The sequence below is a fragment of the Sinohyriopsis cumingii genome, chromosome 18 (assembly GCF_028554795.1).
Source record: "Sinohyriopsis cumingii isolate HCF-2022 chromosome 18, ASM2855479v2, whole genome shotgun sequence".
NCBI classification, from domain to species: Eukaryota; Metazoa; Mollusca; class Bivalvia; order Unionida; family Unionidae; genus Sinohyriopsis; species Sinohyriopsis cumingii.
The window spans coordinates 29,550,840-29,575,901 of record NC_142978.1 but is presented as its reverse complement, the minus strand read 5'-3'; the positions used below and the strand labels follow the sequence as shown (position 1 = coordinate 29,575,901).

Here is a 25,062-nt window from a genome sequence, read left to right as displayed (position 1 = left end):
TATAAAGATAGCAGAATGAGCTCATTTGCATATTCAAACATGTATAATGACAACAGACTGTGTTCTACCCACAATCCACATATTTAAGTCCATACAGATAATCTATAAAGGCAACAGACTGGGTTGCATCAGTTGACAAATTTAAATCCACATCTTTTTAAGTAGCAAGGAAAATATCATGTGTTGCAAAATCTGGAAATTTGATCACCATGCAAATATATGAATAATCTTACAATATCAAGTTTTGATGGATCATGAACTGTCAATTCTGACATCTGAACACCATGTGGATCGTCTCTTTTGCGCCTTTGCTGATTAGGTACTGGTAGGCTGTCTATAATGCGTGTTGTTCGTTCTGTGGGCCCCACAGTTGTAGAAGACATCAGGATTTTGTCACTCTCTGTATATGTTATAACACAGCCTGCTGAGACATTCTACAGAATCCAACAGAAAACAAACACATCATGTTACTTTCATGCAGCATACGCCAGCCAGTTTCAAGGCTGACTGGGGCAAATAATGAGTAGCCAGTCCATCTGGCCATTTGGAATTTTAGTAATATTGAGCAAATTCAAATTATAATTTTAATACCCTAAATGAATATTAAAATCCAAGTGATAAATAATGATGGTGACATGTTTCTGATGATCACTCATAAATCTGGGGGATATAAGATCATAAATAACTCGCACTTGATTTGCATTCAAAAGTTGCTGGTAACTTCAAATTAAGACTTCTTATGCATCTGTCCAATGTCTGATGACACATGCTATTTCTGATTCCCAATGTCATCAAGTATTTGGATACCTGGAAGTCACCTGAGGGTAAGAAAAATAAACACAGCCAAGAAAAAATTACCTATTCAAAATTGTATGACACGATGGAATGAAAACAATAGTTGGGTTACAGAATTTGCATGAAATACACAGAAACAGATTGCATGCTAACATCATGACAATGTTCATTCGTTGACATTCAAGACTACAGCCAGAGAATTTCACATGAGCCTCTCAAAATCTAGCTTAAGTTACTGAATTCATTTCATGCACAGATGATTTCCACACCATCTGTATCAACACAAAGAGCAGCACTACTCATTCGATACATCTTAAAAAAGAGTGGTCTGTGTTGATGAAATCAGACACATTTTCCCTGGAGTTATGGAAGAATTCATTTTTTATACAAGCCTAAGCAATTATTGGATCTGTCACATGTCACAGGCAAACAAATATGATCTACTACAAATCTCACAAACATCTAGTAAGTAAAATTGGCAATTGGCAATTAGTTTAAAGAAAATGATGATGCAGATGATGGGTTGAATTTGTAACTGCATCTAAGTTTTAAGAGGCTGATGTGAAAATTCACTGAGCTACAGTCATGGATATCATTCATGATGTTAAGCTGAATGGACAAGAACTGTTCATTTGCATTCTGCTTGATATGGATGCATTTGATCCAGTTCTGGTTCCAGCGATCCATTGCTGGAACTCATCCTCTGCAGACCTAAGTTTATGAGCAACTATACATTGGATACCACAGCCTAATCTTGTAAGGCTAGGTGTTGTTCTAATACTGTCGATGAAGACATCAACCAATGTTGATCTTAATTCTTTTTCAGACTATTATTCTGACTGGTCATTAATTGTTTGATCATGAAGCTCAACTCTAGCTGAGTTGTGTAATGATCTGGATCAGCAACATTGCACTGGTCAGTAAATAATGACTCTTTTATGCTGAATTTAATAAAAATATAATAAGTTTGATGTATGAGATCTTATTTAATTTTTGGTTTTTCTACATGTTCTATGTTTCATTATCAGACACCTTTTATGGTAATGAAAGTGGGACTATTGGTCATTTAAAGTGGCATATATATATGTGTGTAAACTATCATCTTTCACTGAAAATTACGTGTTGAGTTTTGTCATTGACCCAGCCATTTTATTATTAGTTACATGAGTGGAATTCTTGCAATACTCAACATCGTTTTTCTGTTCATGAAATATTTAAAAGTCAGAACTGCAAACTGCACAAAATGCATATTGGTCACCTTTTTTGCCTTTCGTATATGCCTACTTTGCAATGTCCACGGATAATTAAATTTACATATATTTTTTTCTTTCCATCTGGCTGATAGAGTTGTGAATGGCTATCCATGTACTCACCCACTGATAATAACCTGGGTAATACAATGTGCCACCAGATACCCGTTTACAGTATACATGTTTTATAACAGTACAAGTGGCCCCATAAGCTCCTGGCTTGTACAGGCAGCACTCTGCTGGACTCTTTTGTAAGATCCGCAGATGGTCCAGGTTGTTAATGAAGTAGGAGGAGGAGGACAAAACCCAGGGGGCCAAAGTTGAAAACGTTCGCAATGGAAAAAGCTCAGAAGGCCACATCTTTCCATGACTTATTTAGTGTAGAATAGAAGACAGCACTGGAGAACAAGCAACTTAATCCATAATATTGATGTTTTGGTCCCTTGTGATCCCAATTACATGGCTTGCCAGTCACAGCAGGAATAGGCCATCTGAATGGGAAGGATATCATTAGGATCGTCAGTTGGGATGGGTTGTGGGATGTTTGATCCATATAACCTGTCCATATGTATGTTGAGTGAGAGGAAACTTAGCTATTTGTTAGCTCTGTCCCTCGCTGTTCCGCAAAAGAAATCAAGTCGAACCCTGAAGGGACAAGGTAGAGAGAGGTGCCAAAAATGCTAAGTCATGTGGTGGTGACTTGGGTGTCAGAACTGTTTCAGAGCATGGCAATGTCCAGTGCTTCATGGCTGAAGGTGAAGGGTACGTTTATTTATCTCCCTTATCTGCCAGAAATTTTTACACTGAGGAAAGGTCAGCATGCAGACTAGTTAGTATTCTTCTTGAGCTGTGTGTTTTTGCACTTTACCCATTGTTCTAATCTATAAGACAAATAGAGAAAAATGTAAAAATGTAGCCCTGCACCTGTCTTTTAGAATGCAATGTCTGTGCAGAGCTAAATTGTAACACAATTGACCCAGAAATTAATGACAGACTGTCTAATAAAGCAATGAAGCATACAGGTAAATTATAATGACAATATCACCTGTATGGAGGAGAAGTATACATCTGTGCGCCTGAACATGTGATATTTGACTACAGTGTGGACACAAGAGCTATACCAAATGATGGTTATCTGGAAAAAAATGATAGCAGATGATCTCAATTACAATGCTACCTGTAGGGAAGATCATAGAAAGCATGTACAGGTAGAACCATTGAAGCATGATGTTCCATAGCTAAGGATGATGTGGTAAAGGAAACTCACCTGTATATACATATATAAAGAGTTTGTTAAGGGCATAAAGACCTGCACATATATAAATATTGTAGCCAGAACCTATCTTTTGAAGTTGCATAGATTACCCATGTGAGTGACTAAGTGCTCTTTAAATATCATGGAATGTTTATGCAGATAAACAGGACTCAAGTGTTGCCTATAGAAACGTGAAACAGTAGAACAGGACTTATAACCTTTCCTTGTCCAATCACAGGTGAAGCAATACAGAAATGTTGTTGTTGTAGGGTTTAACACCATTTTTCAGCACATGATACATAGTGGCCAGTATTAATGGAGGAGGAAGAACCCAGGAAATCACCAGAGAGAACCACAGACCCTCGAGAAGCTACTGGCAAGCTTTCTCACATACCTACACTGACCAAATCCAAGACTCAAACCTATGCAGACAGAGGTGAGATGGCAGTGATCTGTAACAGAGAGCGCTTTAGACCACTCAGCCACTCGAGGCCCCCAATACAGAAATGTACACAAGTGTCTATATTACACACAAAACCTTCACATAAAAGGAACTGAGGCACTGTTATAGATATTTACAAAGTAGGTGCAACACTATCCAAAATGAGGCAACTACCTGTAGGGAAAAAGCCCATTGACTACCTGTACAAATAAAAACATTGAAGTTGGCACCTGGATGCTATGAATGACTTGTAATACAAAATCGCCAATATGTACCCATTCGTAATGGCATTGCACACATATTATCAGTTTTTATAAGTGCTAGAGACTTGCACATACATAAATAATTATAGCCCAAACTTACTGTGAAGTGACTTAGGCTCACCCTGTAAGTACCTAAATGTGTGATGACAACAAAGTGTTAGCAATTTTGAAAGTTAGAACTTTGTATTGATAGAAAGAGAAAAGTTGGAAATATACATGGAGTATACTTTCTTTAGAAGTAAAAAACTCCCCCAACTTGTAATGGTATATTCCCAATGTAGATTCTGGCTTTTGCAAGGTCTCTTGTGACAAGAGCATGCTAGCAACTGAAGTAGTAACTGATGTATCCTTAGACTTTGCTGCAAAGTCTTATACATAAGAGGAGATCACTCTGCCCGAGCAACACATAGGTCAGAAGACAGCTTTTAGCTCCATTTAGCTAAAAGTAGTATCTGGAAAGGCTGGATTTGTGAGGCAGTAGTTCTTCTTAAAGTATTATGATTCCATTGAAGAATGGGGAATCACAACAGGAAACCAAAACATCAGACAGAAGATTAGACATTTAAATAAGGTCGGTACTGTGTTCATAATACAACTGTATCACAAAATCAGCAAACTGAAAATGTAGTTACTATGATAAATGCAACTCTATGAACCCCAACAATAATTTACTCAAGGGGTGTCAAAGTAATATATAGGCAGCACAAGATATCTATACTTATAATATGAGTGGTAAATATTGGTTTTAGGAAGGAATGCAGCATAAAACTGCATCCTTTGAGGTCCTGCCATCTGTCAGCATGAAACTGTGTAAGCTTTCCTTTTGGATTTTCTCAAATTATGGATATTTTATTAATGCTTTTATAATATTTAATTCACTCCATGTTTCTTGTCAAACAAAAGTATTCCATGCCAATCCAGCTCAACTCTACTAAGGTAAATGTACCCATCTTACTTAATATTTTTGTTAACGTAAGTCCAAAAAGGATTTCCAATAATCCAAGGAGTTGGTAAGTCCAATTCTTCTATGAGTACTGAAACCATTCCAGACACTCTTGAGAAACTCCAACATGCCAAATTTGGTATCAAAAGCTTTTTTTCACTCCAACATGTAAATTAGGTATCAGAAACTTTTTTTTATACTCCAACATGCCAAATTTGGTATGAAAAACTATTTTTCTGATATTTCAGTTAACACATACAGATGACATCTATAAGTGCAGTACATAACAGTACATGTCATAACATTGATCTTGCAAAAGATATCATGGCTAGCAGACCAATGAACTCATCTCCAATAATGTCAAAATATAACCATATGCAAAGTTTGGTTAAATCAATAAGTAATACTGTAAAGTTATTTAAGTTAATTCAAAGTATTCTTCATAAACTGAAATGGATAAAAATGTATGCATAATGGTTTGTATTATCGTACTCACAATACAGCTACTCCCATCCCCCAAGTCAAAATCTTTGACCCTAAAGTAATGTCTGATTACTATGAATTTATTCAGTAGAATGCATAATATAAAGTCTAATTAAAATTCAGTTATATGTATAAGTCACAGTGTTCATAAACTCAGTAAAGTACAAAAAATGCAAGCAGTGGCCTTTGCTTGACACCAAGGTCTGGTTTTTACAAGACTGTTGACAAATTAGCAGTAAGATCTTGACCATTTTCATTTGGAACCAATTCATGCTGCAAGAAGTGTTTTAACACAAAAAAACATGCCAATGCCTCCAATGATGCAAGAGGAGTTGTAATAACATGATTTTCAATATGGTGTCATGCTGGGTGCCATATAATAACAGTGTTCTTGCGAAAAGTCATGTCCATACAATCATCCATTCATTATCAATTATGTCTGTCAAAGGCATCCATTTCTGAAGCTGTATCTGCATCATTTGAAAACAGGTACAACCATATCCAGAGGGAAATAGTAGTTTCAGATAAAGCCATTCAGATCGGAGAAGCTGCTGTTGCCAAATTTTGGGCGGTCATGCTGATATAATTTTCATTCAGAGTTAGAAGTATTATGAAATTGTCAATATGACCATCCCTTGTAGAAGACTACTGATAACAATATTTTCAAGATGACTACCTTGTTGGAAGTCGAGACAGCAAGATATCATAAAAAGTATTTTCCTAAAAACTTCAAGTCAATATTATTATCATTTCTTAAGGAGAAATAGCTAACACAAGCTTTTCAAGATGGCCACTTGGCAGTCATATTAGGGTTTTTGACAGGCACCTATTTAATTCAAGGTCTACTAGATAAAATAAGAATATTTTCCTGCAAGCCAAATGCAGTTGTGTTTATCCATTCAGAACAAGAAACTATAAGAAAATCTTCAAGATGGATGTAAGATTTACAATTTTTTTCATTTAGGACCAACTAGAAAACCCCATTACAATAATATGATCCATTTTGAAAGAATTAGGCCACAATTAATATTTCCGGTCTAGTACCCACGAATGTAGTTCTAGTCTTTTTTTTAGAAAATTTTTCCTCTCTCAATTTGGTGGTGATAGAAGAGTTAGATTTATGCATTTTTAGAAGGGATTTAAAACTAATTGTTTATTCTTTAGAATATGAGCTAAGGGTGTGGTTGTCCTTGTGCATTTTGGCAACAGTGCACAGTGACTAATATGTCTTGGTGATGATCCGGAAGTGTCATCTATGTTCTGTTTACATGCTGCTCTGTTTACAGTGCAGCCTGTCAAAAAAATGCAGGTGAACCTTTGACAAGAACTTCACCATGAAGTCATCTTTGAAGGTATTTTAGATTAAGATGATTTGTATTGATTGTCACACAGTGGAAAGGTCAGTACTGAGAAACAAATGTCGAGAATATATAGTAAAATTGTGTTCTATGTCCAGATGGAGTAGCCATATAAAGATTTTCAACATGGCCACCATGGCAACCATATCTAATGTCTGCGGGATACCACTTTCATTAGAACTAATTAGAGATTATAAAAAGCCTTTCATTGAAAATTCCATATCAATATGTCCATCCATTCTGGAGGAGCAGGAAATTAAATTGTTTTCAAGATGGCCACCATGACAGCCACAGTGGATGTTAGGTCAGCATTAATATTAATCTGGAGTAACCAGTCCTTTGGTTGAATGCAGTTGTAAAATTTCATGGCAATCCTCCCAGTAGTTAAGAGGATTCATAGTGATAAACTTGTGCTAAAGAATGATGGAATAAAGTTCTTGTCTATAATCAGCAGAACTTAAAATTAAGTATACATGTAGTGCCCAAACCTGAACTTATAACACTCATTAAAAATTCCTTGTGTGCTGGATACTATACTGGTACATGTACATCCATATGCATGATAATGGACTTGTACACCCTTTCATTCAGGATAATAGACTGGTACATCCTTTATTCTGGATACTGGACTGATAAATCTTTATGATGGATACTGGACTGGTACATTCTTGTTCTGAATATTGGACTGGTTAATCATGTGCACACAATATTTTTTTCCCACCCAAAATGCTAATATTATCTTGATTTATAAAGGAATTAGTGATCCAAGCACTATGTGAAAGACCAAGTATTTATTGATGGTGCTGTAAAATAATGAGAACTATACTAATCACTGCTTACCATAATCACTGCCAATGTGTTGTCATTATTGCCAATGGGGACAGTGATATTGATGGTAGCATTTATCAGTGGTCTTGGTCCATTATTGATGAGGTGATATCTGTGAAGTATGTAAAGGCTTCTATCACTCTGTGGGTCATTCTTGTACTCCACTTGTTCTGACATAGATTTGCTGCAAAAATACAGATAAAAGGTACATAGTTTGAGGCAAATGTGCAAACAATAGCATGACAAATGAATGGAAACTGGAGTGTGGGAAACTAACTGCATGGGAGCAATATATATATATATATATATATATATATATATATATATATATATATATATATATATATATATATATATATATACACAAATATATACACAAATAATACTATCATTCAGTTTAGAGAATTTATTAATTCATACTCTACAGAGATTCAAACTGCTCCGGTGGCCAGGTGGTTAGAGGTCATGGATTTGATCCCTGGCCAAGTCATACCAAAGACTTACAAAAATGGTACCAACACCTGCCTTGCTTGGCGCTCAGCATTAAGAGGTTAGTGTTATGACTGGTTGGCCTGGTGTCAGGATAATGTGATTGGCTGGGACATCATGCTATGTGCTAGACTTACTATAAACTATCACACTGCAGACATTGTAGCAATATGACTGAAAAACTGTTAAAGCTATTGTAAAAATCCAAATCACACACACACACACACATCCACCACACACAAAGAGATTCAAACCCAGGTCTGCGGGTTAACGCACCCATCGACTTGCCTGCACACATGAGCCCATAAACCCTCGTGACTAAGCACACATCACCAAAAATGGATGTTACTCAATCGGTGTATGCAAACATGTGTAGCAGACACACTCGCATGATGACCTAATAACACAGTCATTCCAGATTCCTATGGAAAGAAATCAAGGTATATAGAACTGATTAAAGAGAATTATAAATATACACCAAACAGAACAGAAAGTGTTATCCATGGATTCCATAGAAGAATGCTTGATAATAGTAGGCAGAATTAATATTTTAATACAAATAAAACTATCATACAGGTTGGAGAATTCTTTAATTTGTGCTCTATGCAGATTTGAACCCAGGTCTCTATAATTAATTTTATATACCTGTGTTGTATTTAGGACATGGAGATGTTGTGATGTATTGCAGTGTTGAATTTAGTACATGGAGATGTTGTGATATATAGCAGTGTTGTATTTAGGACATGGAGATGTTGTGATGTATTGCAGTATTGTATTTAGGACATGGAGATGCTATGATGTATTGCAGTGTTGAATTTAGGACATGGAGATGCTGTGATGTATTGCAGTGTTGTATTTAGGACATGGAGATGTTGTGATGTATTGCAGTGTTGTATTTAGGACATGGAGTTGTTGTGATGTATTGCAGTGTTGTATTTAGGACATGGAGATGCTATGATGTGTTGCAGTGTTGTATTTAGGACATGGAGATGTTGTGATGTGTTGCAGTGTTGTATTTAGGACATGGAGATGCTATGATGTATAGCAGTGTTGTATTTAGGACATGGAGATGTTGTGATGTATTGCAGTGTTGTATTTAGGACATGGAGATGCTATGATGTACAAGTCATATATTTTAGGATATGGTGATTCTTCAATTTAGGATATAGTGATTCTAAAGTATATATTTGCTCAGTAAAACTACTATTAACATAATCAGACTAGAAGGGAATTGGTTTTGGAAACCAACAGTATATATTCCACCATCACCATGACAATAATCTCATTTTGTAACACTGGTTCTTGACAAAATGGAAGGAAAAATTTGCAAAGTGGATAAAATTAAGGTTTTGATGAGAATGTTGCAAAAAACATTTTTCGATTATCATTTTTCCAGATGCTACTTATTTTTGGTTCACCTTCAGCAGATTTCTAAGGTCACTAGCTGAGATTCTATGCAAAGCAATGTATGTTCACTAGTGTGAAAGTATCTGGAAGCCATTTTGTGATAATAACTGATGTCAACTTATTGATTTTGTGTGTGTGTGTGTGTGTGTGTGTGTGTGTGTGTGTGAGAGAGAGAGAGAGATAGAGAGATTTGGATTTTTAAAGTAGCTTTACAATTTTTAGTCATATTGCTATGATGTCTGCAGTGTGGCAGTTTATAGTGACGTTTAGCACTAATGTCAACTTTTGATTTTTAAATGTACTGTGAGGGAACAAAGTATAATCAGAATTAACACATTTAATCCCAGAAATATCTATGTGCCAGGATTAACAGTACATCAACACAAGCCTAGCTATTATACAGAGCCAATCAGAATTTAAACCCTTATAAATAAATGTAAACATATAGTCTAACAAGATCAGGTATAAATGGCAAAAATAATAAAATGTATATAAAATTAAATATTTAAATAATGAAATAAAAATTAAATCCTTTAAAATATAGGGTCGATTTTTCAAAATATAAACTACATTATTATAAAAATGGTCAAGATTTTCTCTAGTAGAGAAATGTCCTTAATTGCGAGTATATAATAAAAAACTTGTCTGTCACTGGGTGCGGATCAAGCCAAAAAAAATGCAGACATCTTGTGGTCCAGTTTCTAAGGGTGAAAATATTACCTGTATTAAATTCAGGTCAGCTTTTAGACTTTCTCTTTTACGATCAAAACCAAATTGGTCAATATAAGCAGCATGCAGAGAGATAAAACTTTGCAAACAATTTAGAAAAGCTTGACATTTGTGAAAAAGATGGCCCAGGAGACATCTTGGAAAATAAGACCCATCTAGAGATGGCATACTCCCACAGATCCCCAACATAAATACAGTACACTATAATCCAAAACTCTTCTCAATTCTTGTACTGCTTATTCACATATTTTATGATCCAAAACTGTCAATTCTTATATTGCTTATGCTAGTACCCTATGACCAATGTTACGTGTTTAGGCTTAAATAAACAGTAAAACAAGAAAGATTGAAAACAGCAATCTTTGAAAAATATAATAAATATTTTATTTGCCCAGAAAAATACTGTAAAATGATAAAAATATGAGAACTGATAGTTTCCAGAATCAAATCCAAAACTAATACAAGAATAATTCATGAATACAACTTTTTGAAGTCCTAAAATTGAAATGTTCTAATGATTCCAAGTTCAAGTCCCGATGAAGAATCCAAGATGGAAGGCAATGATGCATGCTGTAGCCTGAACTGTGTTGATGTCTACAGTTCCTTGTAGAAACATAATAATTAATCCTCTAGTCTTGGAAATCCAAATAAAATTTTCAAGAAAAGTCCTTTTTTCAAGAGTTCTTTATGAATGCCATAATATTTCCAGAGAAACTAATTCATCTTCTAGAGTCCAAAAAACCTGAAGAAAAATTAACATATAACTCAAAACCTCAAAACTTCAATTCTGGTCACAACAGAAGAAAACAACTTGACATCAAGTGTTTAGAAGCCAGACTGAGATCTATCCCTCTAAACATCACTATTAATACTAAGTATTTTGCAATTTTCGAAATGCCTAATTGCAAAATAGAGGATGACATGATCATGTTTACATCTAAAAGTCACATAGCTCGTGTATGTCCATGATAAGAACCAATAATTTTACTCAGAGAACATGTTGTTTATTTGACCCTCAATAAAGGCCAAGAACTAAGCCAAGAATAGAAACAAGTGTTTCTATTATTAGGTATCTAAGGAAAAACTCGGGTCAAACTGAATTTTCTGGAAAATATCAAATTCCTAGTAAACAAAATTACATTACATTGACATGTAAAAAAAAGACTCCCAAACCCACAAACAATCAAATCAAACAAACATCAATTAAATCAAACATAAATTAATTCAAATATATGTAACACTTCCTTCCATAAAGAAAAAGAAAAATTTATATGATAATGCTTTCTTTTTAACACAGATTAAAGAAAAATATGAGAATAACTCTTATGGATTACACACAGTGTATATGAAATAATACATTGTTATACATGGGTAAAGTGCATCTGCTATTATGTTATTTTTTCCCTTGATGTACCTGATGTCAAGATCATCTTGCCAATGAAAGTAAGGGGGTTGTGGTCATTAAACACAATAATTGAAGAAGGAGCTGAACTAATGTAAACTTAAAAATGTTGCAATGTCAATATCAAAGCCAAACATTCCTTCTCGATTGCTGAATAAGTTCTTTGGTGCTTATTTAATTTCTTAGAAAAATAGCACACTAGATGATCAATACCATTTTCATCTTCTTGAATCAAAACTGCTTCAACCCCAACATCACTTGCATCAACAGACAGTTTAAACGATTGGCTGATTTTTGGAGCTGTAAGACCTGGTGCGCTTTTGAGTATGGCTTTGAAAAAAGCCTCCTAACATTTTTCAGTCCAAAGAAACTTGCTTTTCTTACTCAATAAATTTGTCAGGGGTTCAGCAATTATAGAAAAATTGGAATAAAAGTTTCGATAGTATCCGCCCATACCTAAAAATTGCATCAGTTGCTTTTTATTAACAGGCATGGGAAATTCAAAGATAGCCTTGACCTTAGCATATATAGGCTTAACTTGTCCATGTCCCATCACGTGTCCCAGAAATGTAACACTAGCATGGCAGAACTCACTTTTAGATAAATTAATTGTCAAACATGTATATGTGAGTCTGTCAAAGAATTTCCAAATTGTTGCTAAATGTTATTTCCATGTGTCATTGTAGATGATGACATCATCGATGTAAGCATCACAATTGACTATACCAGAGGTAATCATATTCATGAGACACTGAAATATACTTGGCAACCCTTTCGCCCCAAATGGCATTATGTTATATTGGTAAAGTCCATCTGGAGTCACGAATGCCAAAATTTCCTTTGCTCTTTCTGTTAGTGGAATTTGCCAAAATCATTTCAGAGGGTAAAATTTGGTGACATACTTGGCACTCTCAATCTTATCAATACAATCATTGCTTCTTGGTAATGGAAATGAATCTGTCTTTCTCACACTATTCACCTTCCTATAATCAGTGCACATATGGAAAGTCTTATCTGGTTTCGGAACAAGTATACATGGTGAACTCCAGTCACTTTTAATGGGCACTGTAATGTCATTCTCCAGCAAATATTGAATTATCTTATTCAACTATTTCTGTTTAAGATGGTTCCTCTTGTATGGGTGTTGTTTCACAGGTTTGGAATTTAGAATTTCAGCATCATGAAAAATTTTGTTTGTTCTTATAGGAACATCTGGAAATAAGTGCTCATATTCAAATAATAACTGTTTACATTCATTTCTTTTTGCTCTTGCAAATGTGAACGTTTCTGGTCCAAAGGATGACATGATCATGTTTACATCTAAAAGTCACATAGCTCCTGTATGTCCTTGATAAGAACCAATTATATTACTCAGAGAACTAGTTGTTTACTTGACCCTCAATCAAGGCCAGGAACTAAGCCAAAAATAGAAACAAATGTTTCTATTATTACGTATCTAAGGATAAACTCAGGTCAAACTGAATTTTCTGGAAAATATCAAATTCTTAGTAAACAAAATTACATTACATTGACATATAAAGAACATAAAAAGACTCCCAAACCCACAAACCATCAATCAAATCAAATCAGACACAAATTAAATCAAATATAAATTAAATCAAATATATGTAACACCAAGAGCTGTCAGTTCTTGTATTATGCTATTACCCTATGACCAAGAGCTGTCAATTCTTAAGAGCTGCCAATTCTTGTACTGCTTATGTTAGTACCCTATGATCAAGAGCTGTCAATTCTTTTACTTCTCATCCTAGTACCCTATGACCAAGAACTGTCAATTCTTGTACTGCTTATGCTAGTACCCTATGACCAAGAACTGTCAATTCTTGTACTGCTTATGCTAGTACCCTATGACCAAGAACTGTCAATTCTTGTACTGCCTATGCTAGTACCCTATGACCAAGAGCTGTCAATTCTTGTACTGCTTATGCTAGTACCCTATGACCAAGAGCTGTCAATTCTTGTACTGCTTATGCTAGTACCCTATGACCAAGAGCTGTCAATTCTTGTATTGCCTATACCAGTACCCTATCATACAGAACTGTGAATTCTTATACTGCTTATACTTATACTACTATCTTATCAAAGAACTATCATTCTTTTATTGCTTATTCAAGTACCATATGACACAGAACTGTCAATAATTTCCCTACTTATGTACACACAATTATTATAGTACTTAAGCAAGAACACTATGCCCCAAAAACAAGATGTTTACAGATAGACATACAGACATAACAATAGTTTTTTCACCTTCCATATTCCATACCAGGTGGATAAAAACATAATGTTCTTCCATTCTACTTTAAAAATCCTTTTATGAACAAATGGTACATAAAAGTTTTAAAGCTTACAATGTTTGATCAACAGCAAATGTTCCATACAAAGTGTTGGTCTGTCTATACACAGTGTTGGTCTGTCTATACACAGTGTTGGACTGTCTTAACCTCCATTATTTCTGTCATAGTTTAAAATGAGGTAGTCCAATCAATTATCTTATAGTTCGATGGGAAACAAGAAGATGGTGTCTTATCTGGATTACAAGCAACATATCTATGCCAAGTATCATAAGGATATATTTAATGGGCTTATGTTTTTCTCCAGAAATAAAAGTGAATTATATATGGATGGATGAACAAACAAATGGATCAATGCATAAAAAAACTGAACCTTACAGAATTCCTAATAATTAATGGATGTATGGATAGATCAATGGGTATATGGAAACAAAATATTTAAACTAAAGAATTCCTAATGATATATGGATGGTTGTTGTTGTTGTTCTAGGGTTTAACGCCATTTTTCAGCACAAGATAGGCTATACATGGCAGCCAGTATAACTGGTGGAGGAAGAACCCTGGAAAACCCAGGGAAGAACCACTGACCCATGAGAAGCTACTGGCACGCTTTCCCACATACCCACGTTAGCCGAGCCTTGGACTCAAACCCATGCAGAGGTGAGATGGCAGTGATCCAGAATGGTGAGCGCTTTAGACAACTTGGCCACTTGGGGCCCCATACATGGATGGAAGGGTGCATGTGTGTTATGATTGGGTAAGTATTATCAAAGAAACATTTTACCCCAGAAATTGGCTTCTTTTTCAAATATGTTACCCAATCATAATACCTTAGAAGAACAGATAACAGGTAGAGGGAGATACATATCCTTACCCTGGAGAGACCACCTCCAGCCCCCTAAGGTATGTGAGGCAGCTTCTAGGTAACCTGACTGGAAATTAGACTCAATATGTCAGAGAACAGCTATGAAAGGGAAACATTTCCCTCCAGCAAATCCAGCACAAGTCATGAAAGCTTTCTTTATGAAACTAATGAACAGCCCAGAAAAGCAACCTTTAGCACCCGAGCAAAAGGTTCCTACATATCGAACTGAGCCATTTAGAATAAAAGATCATGAATAAAAACTGAAGTGTACTCAGATATCAATCCAAAAGTATGGATAATAACATTTAGAGAACAGTTTCCTAATGATATATGGATTTATGGACAAAATCATAAAACTAATTTAAACAGTAGAATTCCTAATTGCAAAAGACACATGAAGACCACCAGTCTATTATAGGCATACAGTTTGGTTCCGATATCTTGAATGATTGTAAAGTTTGCTCTCAAAATCATAGCATGAATAGATGGATAAACAGACAAATGGACCAGTACATAAAAAGCATTAACAAAATGCAAATCTAAACCACTAGCCTATCAAACAAGGCTTATCTACACCACTACCAAAATAAGTAAGGCATATCTACACCACTACCAAAATAAGTAAGGCATATCTACACCACTACTGTAATAAGTAAGGCATATGTACACCATTAGCCTAATAAGTAAGGCATATCTACACTGCTACTCTAATAAGTAAGGCATATGTATACTGCTACCCTAATAAATAAGGCATATGTATACTGCTACCCTAATAAGTAAGACATATGTTCACCATTAGCCTAATAAGTAAGGCATATGAATACTGCTACCCTAATAAGTAAGGCATATGTACACCACTAGCCTAATAAGTAAGGCATATATACACTGCTACCCTAATAAGTAAGCATATGTACACTGCTACCTTAATAAGTAAGGCATATATACACTGCTACCCTAATAAGTAAGGCATATATACACTGCTACTCTGTAAATAAGGCATATGTACACCACTGGCCTAATAAGTAAGGCATATGTACACTATTACCCTAATAAGTAGGGCAAATGTACACTACTACCCTAATAAGTAAGATATATGTACACTGCTAAACTAATAAGTAAGGCATATCAACACGACTACCATAATAAGTAAGGCATATCTACATCACTAGCCTACTAAGTAAGGTACGTCTAAACCACTACCATAATAAGTAAAGCATATCTACACCACTTACCATAATAAGTAAGGCATATCTACACCTGTCTATTAGTCTATTAAGTAAGGCATATCTACACCATTAGTCTAATAAGTAAGGCATATCTAAACCGTTAGTCTAATAGACAAGGCTTATATAACCATTAGCCTAGTAGGTAAAGAATATGTACACCACTAGCCTAATAAGTAAGGCATATCAACACCACTAGCCTAGTAAGTGAGGCATATCAACACCACCAGCCTAGTAAGTGAGGCATATGTACACTGTGACCCTAATAAGTAAGGCATATGTACACTGTGACCCTAATAAGTAAGGCATATGAACACTGCTACCCTAATAAGTTAGGCATATGTACATTATTATCCCAATACGTAGGGCATATTTACACTACTAGCCTAATAAGTAAGGCATATCAACACCACTAACCAAAGAAGTAAGGCATATGTACACTACTACCCTAATAAGTAAGGCATATGTACACTGCTATTCTGTAAATAAGGCATATGTACACCACTGGCCTAATAAGTAAGGCATATGTACACTATTACCCTAATAAGTAGGGCATATGTACACTACTAGCCTAATAAGTAAGGCATATGTATACTGCTACCCTAATAAGTAAGGCATATGTACACTATTACCCTAATAAGTAGGGCATATGTACACTACTAGCCTAATAAGTAAGGCATATGTATACTGCTACCCTAATAAGTAAGGCATATGTACACTATTACCCAAATAAGTAGGGCATATGTACACTACTACCCTAATAAGTAAGATATATGTACACTGCTACAATAATAAGTAAGGCATATCAACACGACTACCATAATAAGTAAGGCATATATACACTGCTACCCTAATAATTAAGGCGCATGTATACCACTAGCCTAATAAGTAAGGCATATATACACTGCTACCCTAATAAGTAAGGCAGATCGACACCACTACCATAATAAGTAAGGCATATGTACACTGCTACCCTAATAAGTAAGGCAGATCGACACCACTACCATAATAACAAGGCATATCTACACTGCTACCCTAATAAGTAAGGCATTAGTACACTGCCACCCTAATAAGTAAGGCATATGTACACCATTAGCCTTAATAAGTGCACCAAGTTTCATCAAGATATTTTGAACGTTTTTGAGTTATGTTCCAGAAATTAAAAAAATTATGGGCAAACACACAGACATATTACCAACATCATAATAGCTACATATCACCCACTCTCCAGTAGATACAAATAGGTTACCCTATATATCGGCTCATAAGCTGAGTCCAACGGCAAATAACATAGATCCTGACCTGCCATACCATAATGCACCTGCAGATCAGAGTCTATTTTGATTCTTCTACTGATTACTCCTAAATTTCACAGACGTGCTGGTGCATTATGCAAGGGCAGATCTGGGTCTGTGCAGTTTGGAGTTGGACTTGTCTTATAAGCAAGTATAGATGGTAAAAGAAATTTAAAGATTATTGTGATATGACTGAAAATCATCTTCCAGTTAACACAAATAAGTCTCACAAATTTAATTTGTCTATCTCAAGTAATGTTTGCTTCGTCATAATTACAAGGTTTTTGTCCAAAAGTTTTAAAATGTGGTTAAAAAAATGTATCATTCCTGAAATGGTCTGAAAATCTAAACATAACATATAATAGGAAAATGCATACCAAATTTGTTTAATTTGTGTGAATTCTGCATAATCAAGCTACAAAGTATTTGTCAGAAAGTTTTAAAATGTCTATACAATTTTGAAGAATGATAACAAATAACTGATCAGGTAATCTACATATGAATACAAAGATTCCAAACAAATTTTATTTTTGTATCTTTAATGACTTTTGCTTAATCCTACTCAAAAGGCTTTGGTAAAAAAAGTCTAAGTTGATACATGTTGAAAAGACTGTGATCAGGTTTAGATGTGCTAAAAGTAAATAAATATCCAATTTCAAAATTAAGTCACAGTTATCAGACTGATCAGGTTTAGATGTGCTAAAAGTAAATAAATATCCAATTTCAAAATTAAGTCACAGTTATCAGACTGATCAGGTTTTGATGTGCTAAAAGTAAATAAATATCCAATTTCAAAATTTCAAGTCACAATTAGTACCAGAATTTAAATATAATGATTCGTGGTAAGTGTGATAGATGGAGAGATGTGTGTGATTTGGATTTTTAATGTAGCTTTAACAACTTTTCAGTCATATTGCTACAATATCTGCAGTGTGACAGTTTATAGTGATGTCTAGCACTGGGGCATCATGCCACAGACATGTAGCATGATGTCCCACACAGTTACATTATCCTGACACCAGTTCTACCAGTCTACCAGACTTTGAAATGACTTGGCCAGGATTTTAACCCACAACCTCCTGCATCTGAGGTGAATGCTCTAACTACATAGGCCACCAGAGCAGTTGGATAGATAGAAAGGCAGCTTGGTAGGTGGGTGGATGGGAAAACATCACAAAACTAATGTCTCCATTGGGAAAGAGGGGAAATCAGGAGCAGGAATATATATCTCTCAAATACAACATTGTCTTTCCCATTCCATTGTGTATTATGTTTTAAAAAATCTAACTGGCACTAATCTACTGTGTCATGACATGACATTATGGTCAACATTTAGACTGTTTATCAGATTCTGATGGCTGACCAATCAGATTCAAAAATCAGTCTGAATGTATAGTTAGTATCAATATCTGTTTGTAAAATTTGTCATTTCTTTTAATCCTCCATCACTTTATTTTGATAAAGACTTCCTAAAACATCCAACTTGTATTGACCAATATACCTCAATGCATTAGGAAATGCTGTTATAAAATTATGTTATGTATAAATTCAGATATATAAATTACACTGTACATGACATGTGTCTAGTAATGAAACTCTGCCATCACTTTGATATGGCATCAATATACCATGGAAAATTCTTGAATGTTCTTTTTGTTTCAGATAATTTTTGTACATTAATACAAGATTCATTTAGTGATTACTTATGCTCCCAGTTACCCACACTGAGAGATACATATAGCAACAGCTATATCCTACTGTATTACTGTATTACATATTGGAGGGACACACATTTTAAAAACAATTAACCCAAAAGTTGATAGTGCCATCTGGAAGAGTAATGTGGATGAGTTAAAGTCAACAGTACACATGTGCCATCTGGATGAGTTGAGTGGGTGAGTTAAAGTCAACAGTACACATGTGACTTCTGGAGAGTAGACTGGGTGAGTTAAAGTCAACAGCACATGCATGCCATCTGGAGGAGTTCAACAGTACACATATGCCATCTGAAGGAGTAGAGTGGGTGAGTTAAAGTCAACAGTAAACATGTGCCATTTTGAGAAGTTGAGTGGGTGAGTTAACGTCAACAATACTCATGTGCCATCTGGAGGAGTTGAGTGGGAGAGTTAAAGTCAACAGTACACAAGTGCCATCTGGAGGAGAAGAGTGGGAGAGTTAAAGTCAGCAGTACACGTGTGCCATCTGGAGAAATAAAGTGGATGAGTTAAAGTTAGCAGTACACATATACCATCTGGTGGAGTAGAGTGGGTGAGTTTAACTCAACAGTACACATGTGCCATTTGGAGGAGTAGTGTGGGTCAGCTAAAGTCAACAGTACACATATGCCATCTGAAGGAGTAGTGTGGGTGTGTTCTATTATCATTAAACATATGATAATTATATATAAATCTTAGGATATAACAAACATGCCAGTAGACTGTTCTTTCTTGAAACTTACTTCGCAATAATTTCTACAGTTGCCTCCAGTCTTACAGGTATAGTAATGTTGAAGATGTTGTTGGTCAAATTGACATCTGTATTTGCCTGGTTAGCTTGTGCAAATATTGTAATCTCTTTTGGCATCTTAGCTAAATCTTGTACACTTGGCAGCAGCCACTTTTCTGAAACATCATACTTGAAAACAATTTGAATGTACTGCTTTGCATCCAACTTGCCATTTGCTGTGCATGTCACATTTGAATGTGTCAAACCTGGTGCTTGATTTTCCTGACACAATGCTCCTACAACACCACGCTTTGAGCTGCAATAGTAAGCAAAGCATTATAATCTTTTTTTTTAAAATCTGACTTTGATAATTTTGTTCTCATCCTTATATGAAGTATACATTATTCTACTATTATAAGTTGAAGGCATTCATCCAGTAAAATTATTGAAAATAGGGAGCAAGTTTATAATTGAATTTGCTTTAATTCTTAATGAAAATTCATCAAAAAGTGGTAAAAGTGGTGTATATACTTATCTTCAAGCAGGGGTTTATCTGATTGATAAATACCATCAAGATGCAGATAGTGTTTAGATCGATACTATCAATATTTAGATAGTACTCAGACTGATAGATTACATGAAGATGCAGATAGTACTCAGATAGTATCAATATTCAGATGGTACTCATATAGTACTCAGACTGATAGATTACATGAAGATGCAGATAGTACTCATATAGATACCATCACTATTAAGATAGCACTCAGACTGATAGATTACATGAAGATGTATATAGTACTCAGATATATACCATCAATATGCAGATAGTACTCAGACTGATAGATTACATGAAGATGCAGATAGTACTCAGATAGATACCATCAATATTCATATAGCACTCAGACTGATAGATTACATGAAGATGCAGATAGTACTCAGATAGATACCATCAATATTCAGATGCTACTTGGACTGTCAGATTTCATCATAATTTAAAAAGTATTTGGATTGATAGATTTGATCAAATTCAGACAGTACTCAAGATTCAGGCAGTTTGTGAATTGACAGATTCCATCAAGATTCAGCAAGTACTCAGGCACAGATTTTATATAAATTCAAATAGTACTATCATAGATTCAATCAGGATTCAAACAGTACCTGCACTAATAGATTCTATCAAGATTTTAACAATACTGAGATTCCACCAAGATTCAGACAATACTCAAGACTTATATATCCCATCAAGATTCAGAAGGTACTTGGATTGCTTAATTCCATCAGAACTTAAACAGTACTTGGATTGTTAGATTTCATCAAATTCAGACAGTACTGTGATAGATACCATCAAATTCAGACAGTACTTTGATAGATAATTTCAAATTCAGACAGTACTCTGATAAATACCATCAGGATTCAGACAGTACTTGGATAGATACCATCAAGTTCAGACATTACTCTGATAGATAACATCAAATTCAGACAGTACTCTGATAGATACCATCAAATTCAGACAGTACTCTGATAGATGCCATCAGGATTCAGACAGTACTCTGATAGATACCACCAGGATTCAGACAGTACTTGTATTGACATATTTCATCAGGATTCAGACAGTACTTGGATTGACATAAATCACCAGGATTAAGGCAGTACTTGATTGAAAGAGTCCATCAGTATTCAGAGAGTATGCAGACTGGTGGATTCCATAAAACTTCAGACAGTCCTCTAAATAATAGATTCCATCAAGATTCAGACAGTACTCCAATTGATAGTCTCTATGAAGATTCAGAGAGTACTCAAATTTATAGGTTCCATCAAGATTTAGACAATGATTGGAATTTTAGATTCCATAAGGATTTTAACAGTACTTGGATTGTTATGTTCCATCAGAATCAAGACAGTACTCTGACAGATTCCATCAGAATTCAAAAAGTACTTGCATAGATTACATCAAGATTCAAACATCTTTGTATTAAATGTGACACAAACAGACTACACATCAAGTTTTATTTCTGTAATGGTGAATGTATCAAATTATTGAGAACACATGCGTTATGCAGGTGTATACACTCCTTCTCTCAAAGGACTTCCTCAGTCCTGCCATGAAGATCTATCTTGTCTGTGAACTCAAACTTGAACAACCAAAACCTTGAACTGAAAATTTGGGACCTGTATAATAACACATCAAGTTCTCAAAAGTTTCTGTACAGAAATTGTTTTACTTTATCAATAATAGTTTGGGGAAATACTCACTCTGTGGACTTTAATGGTGCCAGTACGAAGGCCAGCAAATCGACCCTAAATGCTGAGTCAAGTTTGTTTGTAACCTTTGCTGTTAACTCTAATTCCCTGGCATCCCCAACAACCAGTTTTGTGTTTTCATCTACAAGAGCCCAGTTGCTGGATTGCAAGCATCTGACCTCCACTGCCAAATCCAGGTCAGATTGACAAGATGACTTGTTCTCACATTTTATGTCAAAATTGGCCTGCAAACACACATATACATATATTATTTTATTCACCTAAAAATAATTAAATAATGGTATGATCATCCACATTTTGAAAATAAACCATTTACAAATGTTGAAAGAAAAATCCTAAGGAGAAAGTCATAATACATGAAAATTTTGGGTTGAAAACTTTTGCATGAAATTTCATGTTCAATATATTTATAACTTTTTCAAATGCATGATATTTTTATTACAGTCTTCAGGGCCATCCATTAGATTTAAAATTGAGGGTTAGTTGCCAAAGTGAGTAGGGGGACCTCCCCCAAAGGTATACAGGCTTCCTTTAAAAGTATCCAGTTGTAAAGTAAATGTAGTGGGGTGAATTACCTGGCTCCAACCTGGTAAGGAATGCCCCGCAGCCTTGAATGTATTTGTACAGTATTTACACTATCGGTTAATTTTAATACTTTGTGAAATAACTTTAAACATTTGTTATCAGTTGTTAAAAAATCTGAAATTTGCATATGACTAATAAGTTTGGGCAACAATGAATTCAACATGTTTATGCTTTAAGGCATCTTCAAACAATTTTTTTATTAAAAAAAATTCAAATGGCATAACCACTGATAATAATAATTAACTGTTTCCATCAAAGAAATTACTTGTTGTAACTTACTTCTACTATTTTTGTAGACTGTACTTCTGGTTTAAGAACTGGATCCAACACAGAAAAGTCACTGGTTGGTTGTAGTAATGTAAAGTTTATGGCAAACCTTACCGGCGTCCAAAGATCATTTGGTACATAGGCATCTCCATTTTTCTGCAGAGAAAATTGGTTACATTGAACAAAGGTAACACATCTTGTGATAGTTCCTATTTGGAAACTAATGATAACACATCTTGACATAGTTCCTGTGTGGAGACTAATGATAACAAATTTGACATAGTTCCTGTGTGAAAACTAATGATAACACAGCTTGACATAGTTCATGTGTGGAAACTTAGCAATTCCATTAATTTGAAGGATTAAGATCCACCTTTTTAACACAAAGCAAATAAGGTAATTTATATTAACCAAGGTAAATTTCACAATATTTTATTAAGCAGTTTTCTGTAAATGCATATAAAATGTACATCTAATACAAGTGACATTTATATTAAAATCTACCTATACAGAACTTAATGAAGTCTGAAAGATAATGTGATGAAATTAGTTAGGAAGTGTGATGTTAAGGGACACTAGTGTTTTCATGAGAACATTCAGTTGCAAGATCAGTGTAATAAATTAAAAAGGGGACTAACTAGCTCAGGGCAGTGACCCTGGGTAGTCAGAGAATCCTACAAGTGTCATGCATCACGTTTCAGTTAGGCTGGATTAAGGACTGGCAATTGAAATCTAATCACAGACTAGAAAGGGGGATGCATTCCAGCCTTCAGAATGAAGGAAAGGTTGGATGTTTTGTCTCTATTCTAACAATTAGTTAATTCTGCTCTGCAGAGAATTATGAACAATTCTTTTGTAAAGGTCATAAAGATGCTGTCTCATTGGCCAATTGAAAATGATGTACTAAAAATATTTACAGCATATTTTTTTATTATTATGATTGATCGTTAAATTGAAAACAATGATACAAGCCCTGTGTTCATTGTCAGACCTCCATCTAATTTCTTTATTCATAGTATATACATGAAACAGTTCCAGGTAAACTGACAGGTTTCTTGAATGTGAAATAAATGTCACAGATTCATTCTACTTTGATACCAGATACATAGCAGGCCAGTCTAAACTGAAAATAAATGGCTCCAGATATCATAAAAAATGGGCTTTATCGATTTGTCTGATGGATTTTATATGACTAAAAAATCTTTAAGAAGAGATATTTTGATAAACTTAAAAACATGCTGCATCCAGAAAAGGACAAATCAATAGCACTTTAAAAAATTTGAAATAAGAATTTGACAGTGATGTAATACAAAAATCATAATTTTTGGACTTTATAACCATTTGCAAAAGTTGCTTTATACATATAGACTAGTTAAGTGAGTGTTAAGCATAAATAATTTATCAATACCTTTTGTGTCTATACTCTTGTATTAACTGTTAATCCACATGGAATTAGCCAATTTGTGACAACATAACATCATGCATTCCTAACTCAAGCTTCTGCACCTGACTCATCCCTTTATGAATACAACATAAAATCATGCATTCCTAACACAAGCTTCTGCACCTGACTCATCCCTTTATGCATACAACATAAAATCACGCATTTCTAACACAAGCTTCTGTACCTGACTCACCCCTTTATGTATACAACATAAAATCATGCATTCCTTATGTGCTTCTGCACCTGACTCATCCCTTTATGTATACAACATAAAATCACGCATATCTAACACAAGCTTCTGTACCTGACTCACCCCTTTATGCATACAACATAAAATCATGCATTTCTAACACAAGCTTCTGCACTTGACTCATCCCTTTATGTATACAACATAACATCATGCATTCCTAACACAAGCTTCTGCATCTCTGACTCATTCCTTTATGTATACAACATAACATCATGCATTCCTAATGTGCTTCTGCACTTGACTCATCCCTTTATGTATACAACATAACATCATGCATTCCTAACACAAGCTTCTGCATCTCTGACTCATCCCTTTATGAATACAACATAACATCATGCATTTATAATGTTTTTCTGCACTTGACTCATCCCTTTATGTATACAACATAGCATCATGCATTCTAAACACAAGCTTCTGCACCTGACTCATCCCTTTGTGTATACAACATAATGTATAATGTCAGTGGA

At 34.9% G+C, this 25,062-nt stretch overlaps 1 protein-coding gene across 1 annotated transcript in view; it reads right to left on the bottom strand.

The window, feature by feature from the left end:
- Positions 1-25,062, bottom strand: part of LOC149776299 (integrin alpha-V-like) — a 165,587-nt gene that overhangs the window by 23,266 nt on the left and 117,259 nt on the right. Inside the window, exons 16-20 of the mRNA XM_089942773.1 lie at positions 22,914-23,057; positions 22,041-22,273; positions 19,801-20,103; positions 7,630-7,801; positions 234-434 (exon numbers count right to left, since the gene is read on the bottom strand). Of these exons, the coding sequence (XP_089798899.1) occupies positions 234-434; positions 7,630-7,801; positions 19,801-20,103; positions 22,041-22,273; positions 22,914-23,057 (1,053 nt within the window). The remainder of the gene's footprint in view (positions 1-233; positions 435-7,629; positions 7,802-19,800; positions 20,104-22,040; positions 22,274-22,913; positions 23,058-25,062) is intronic.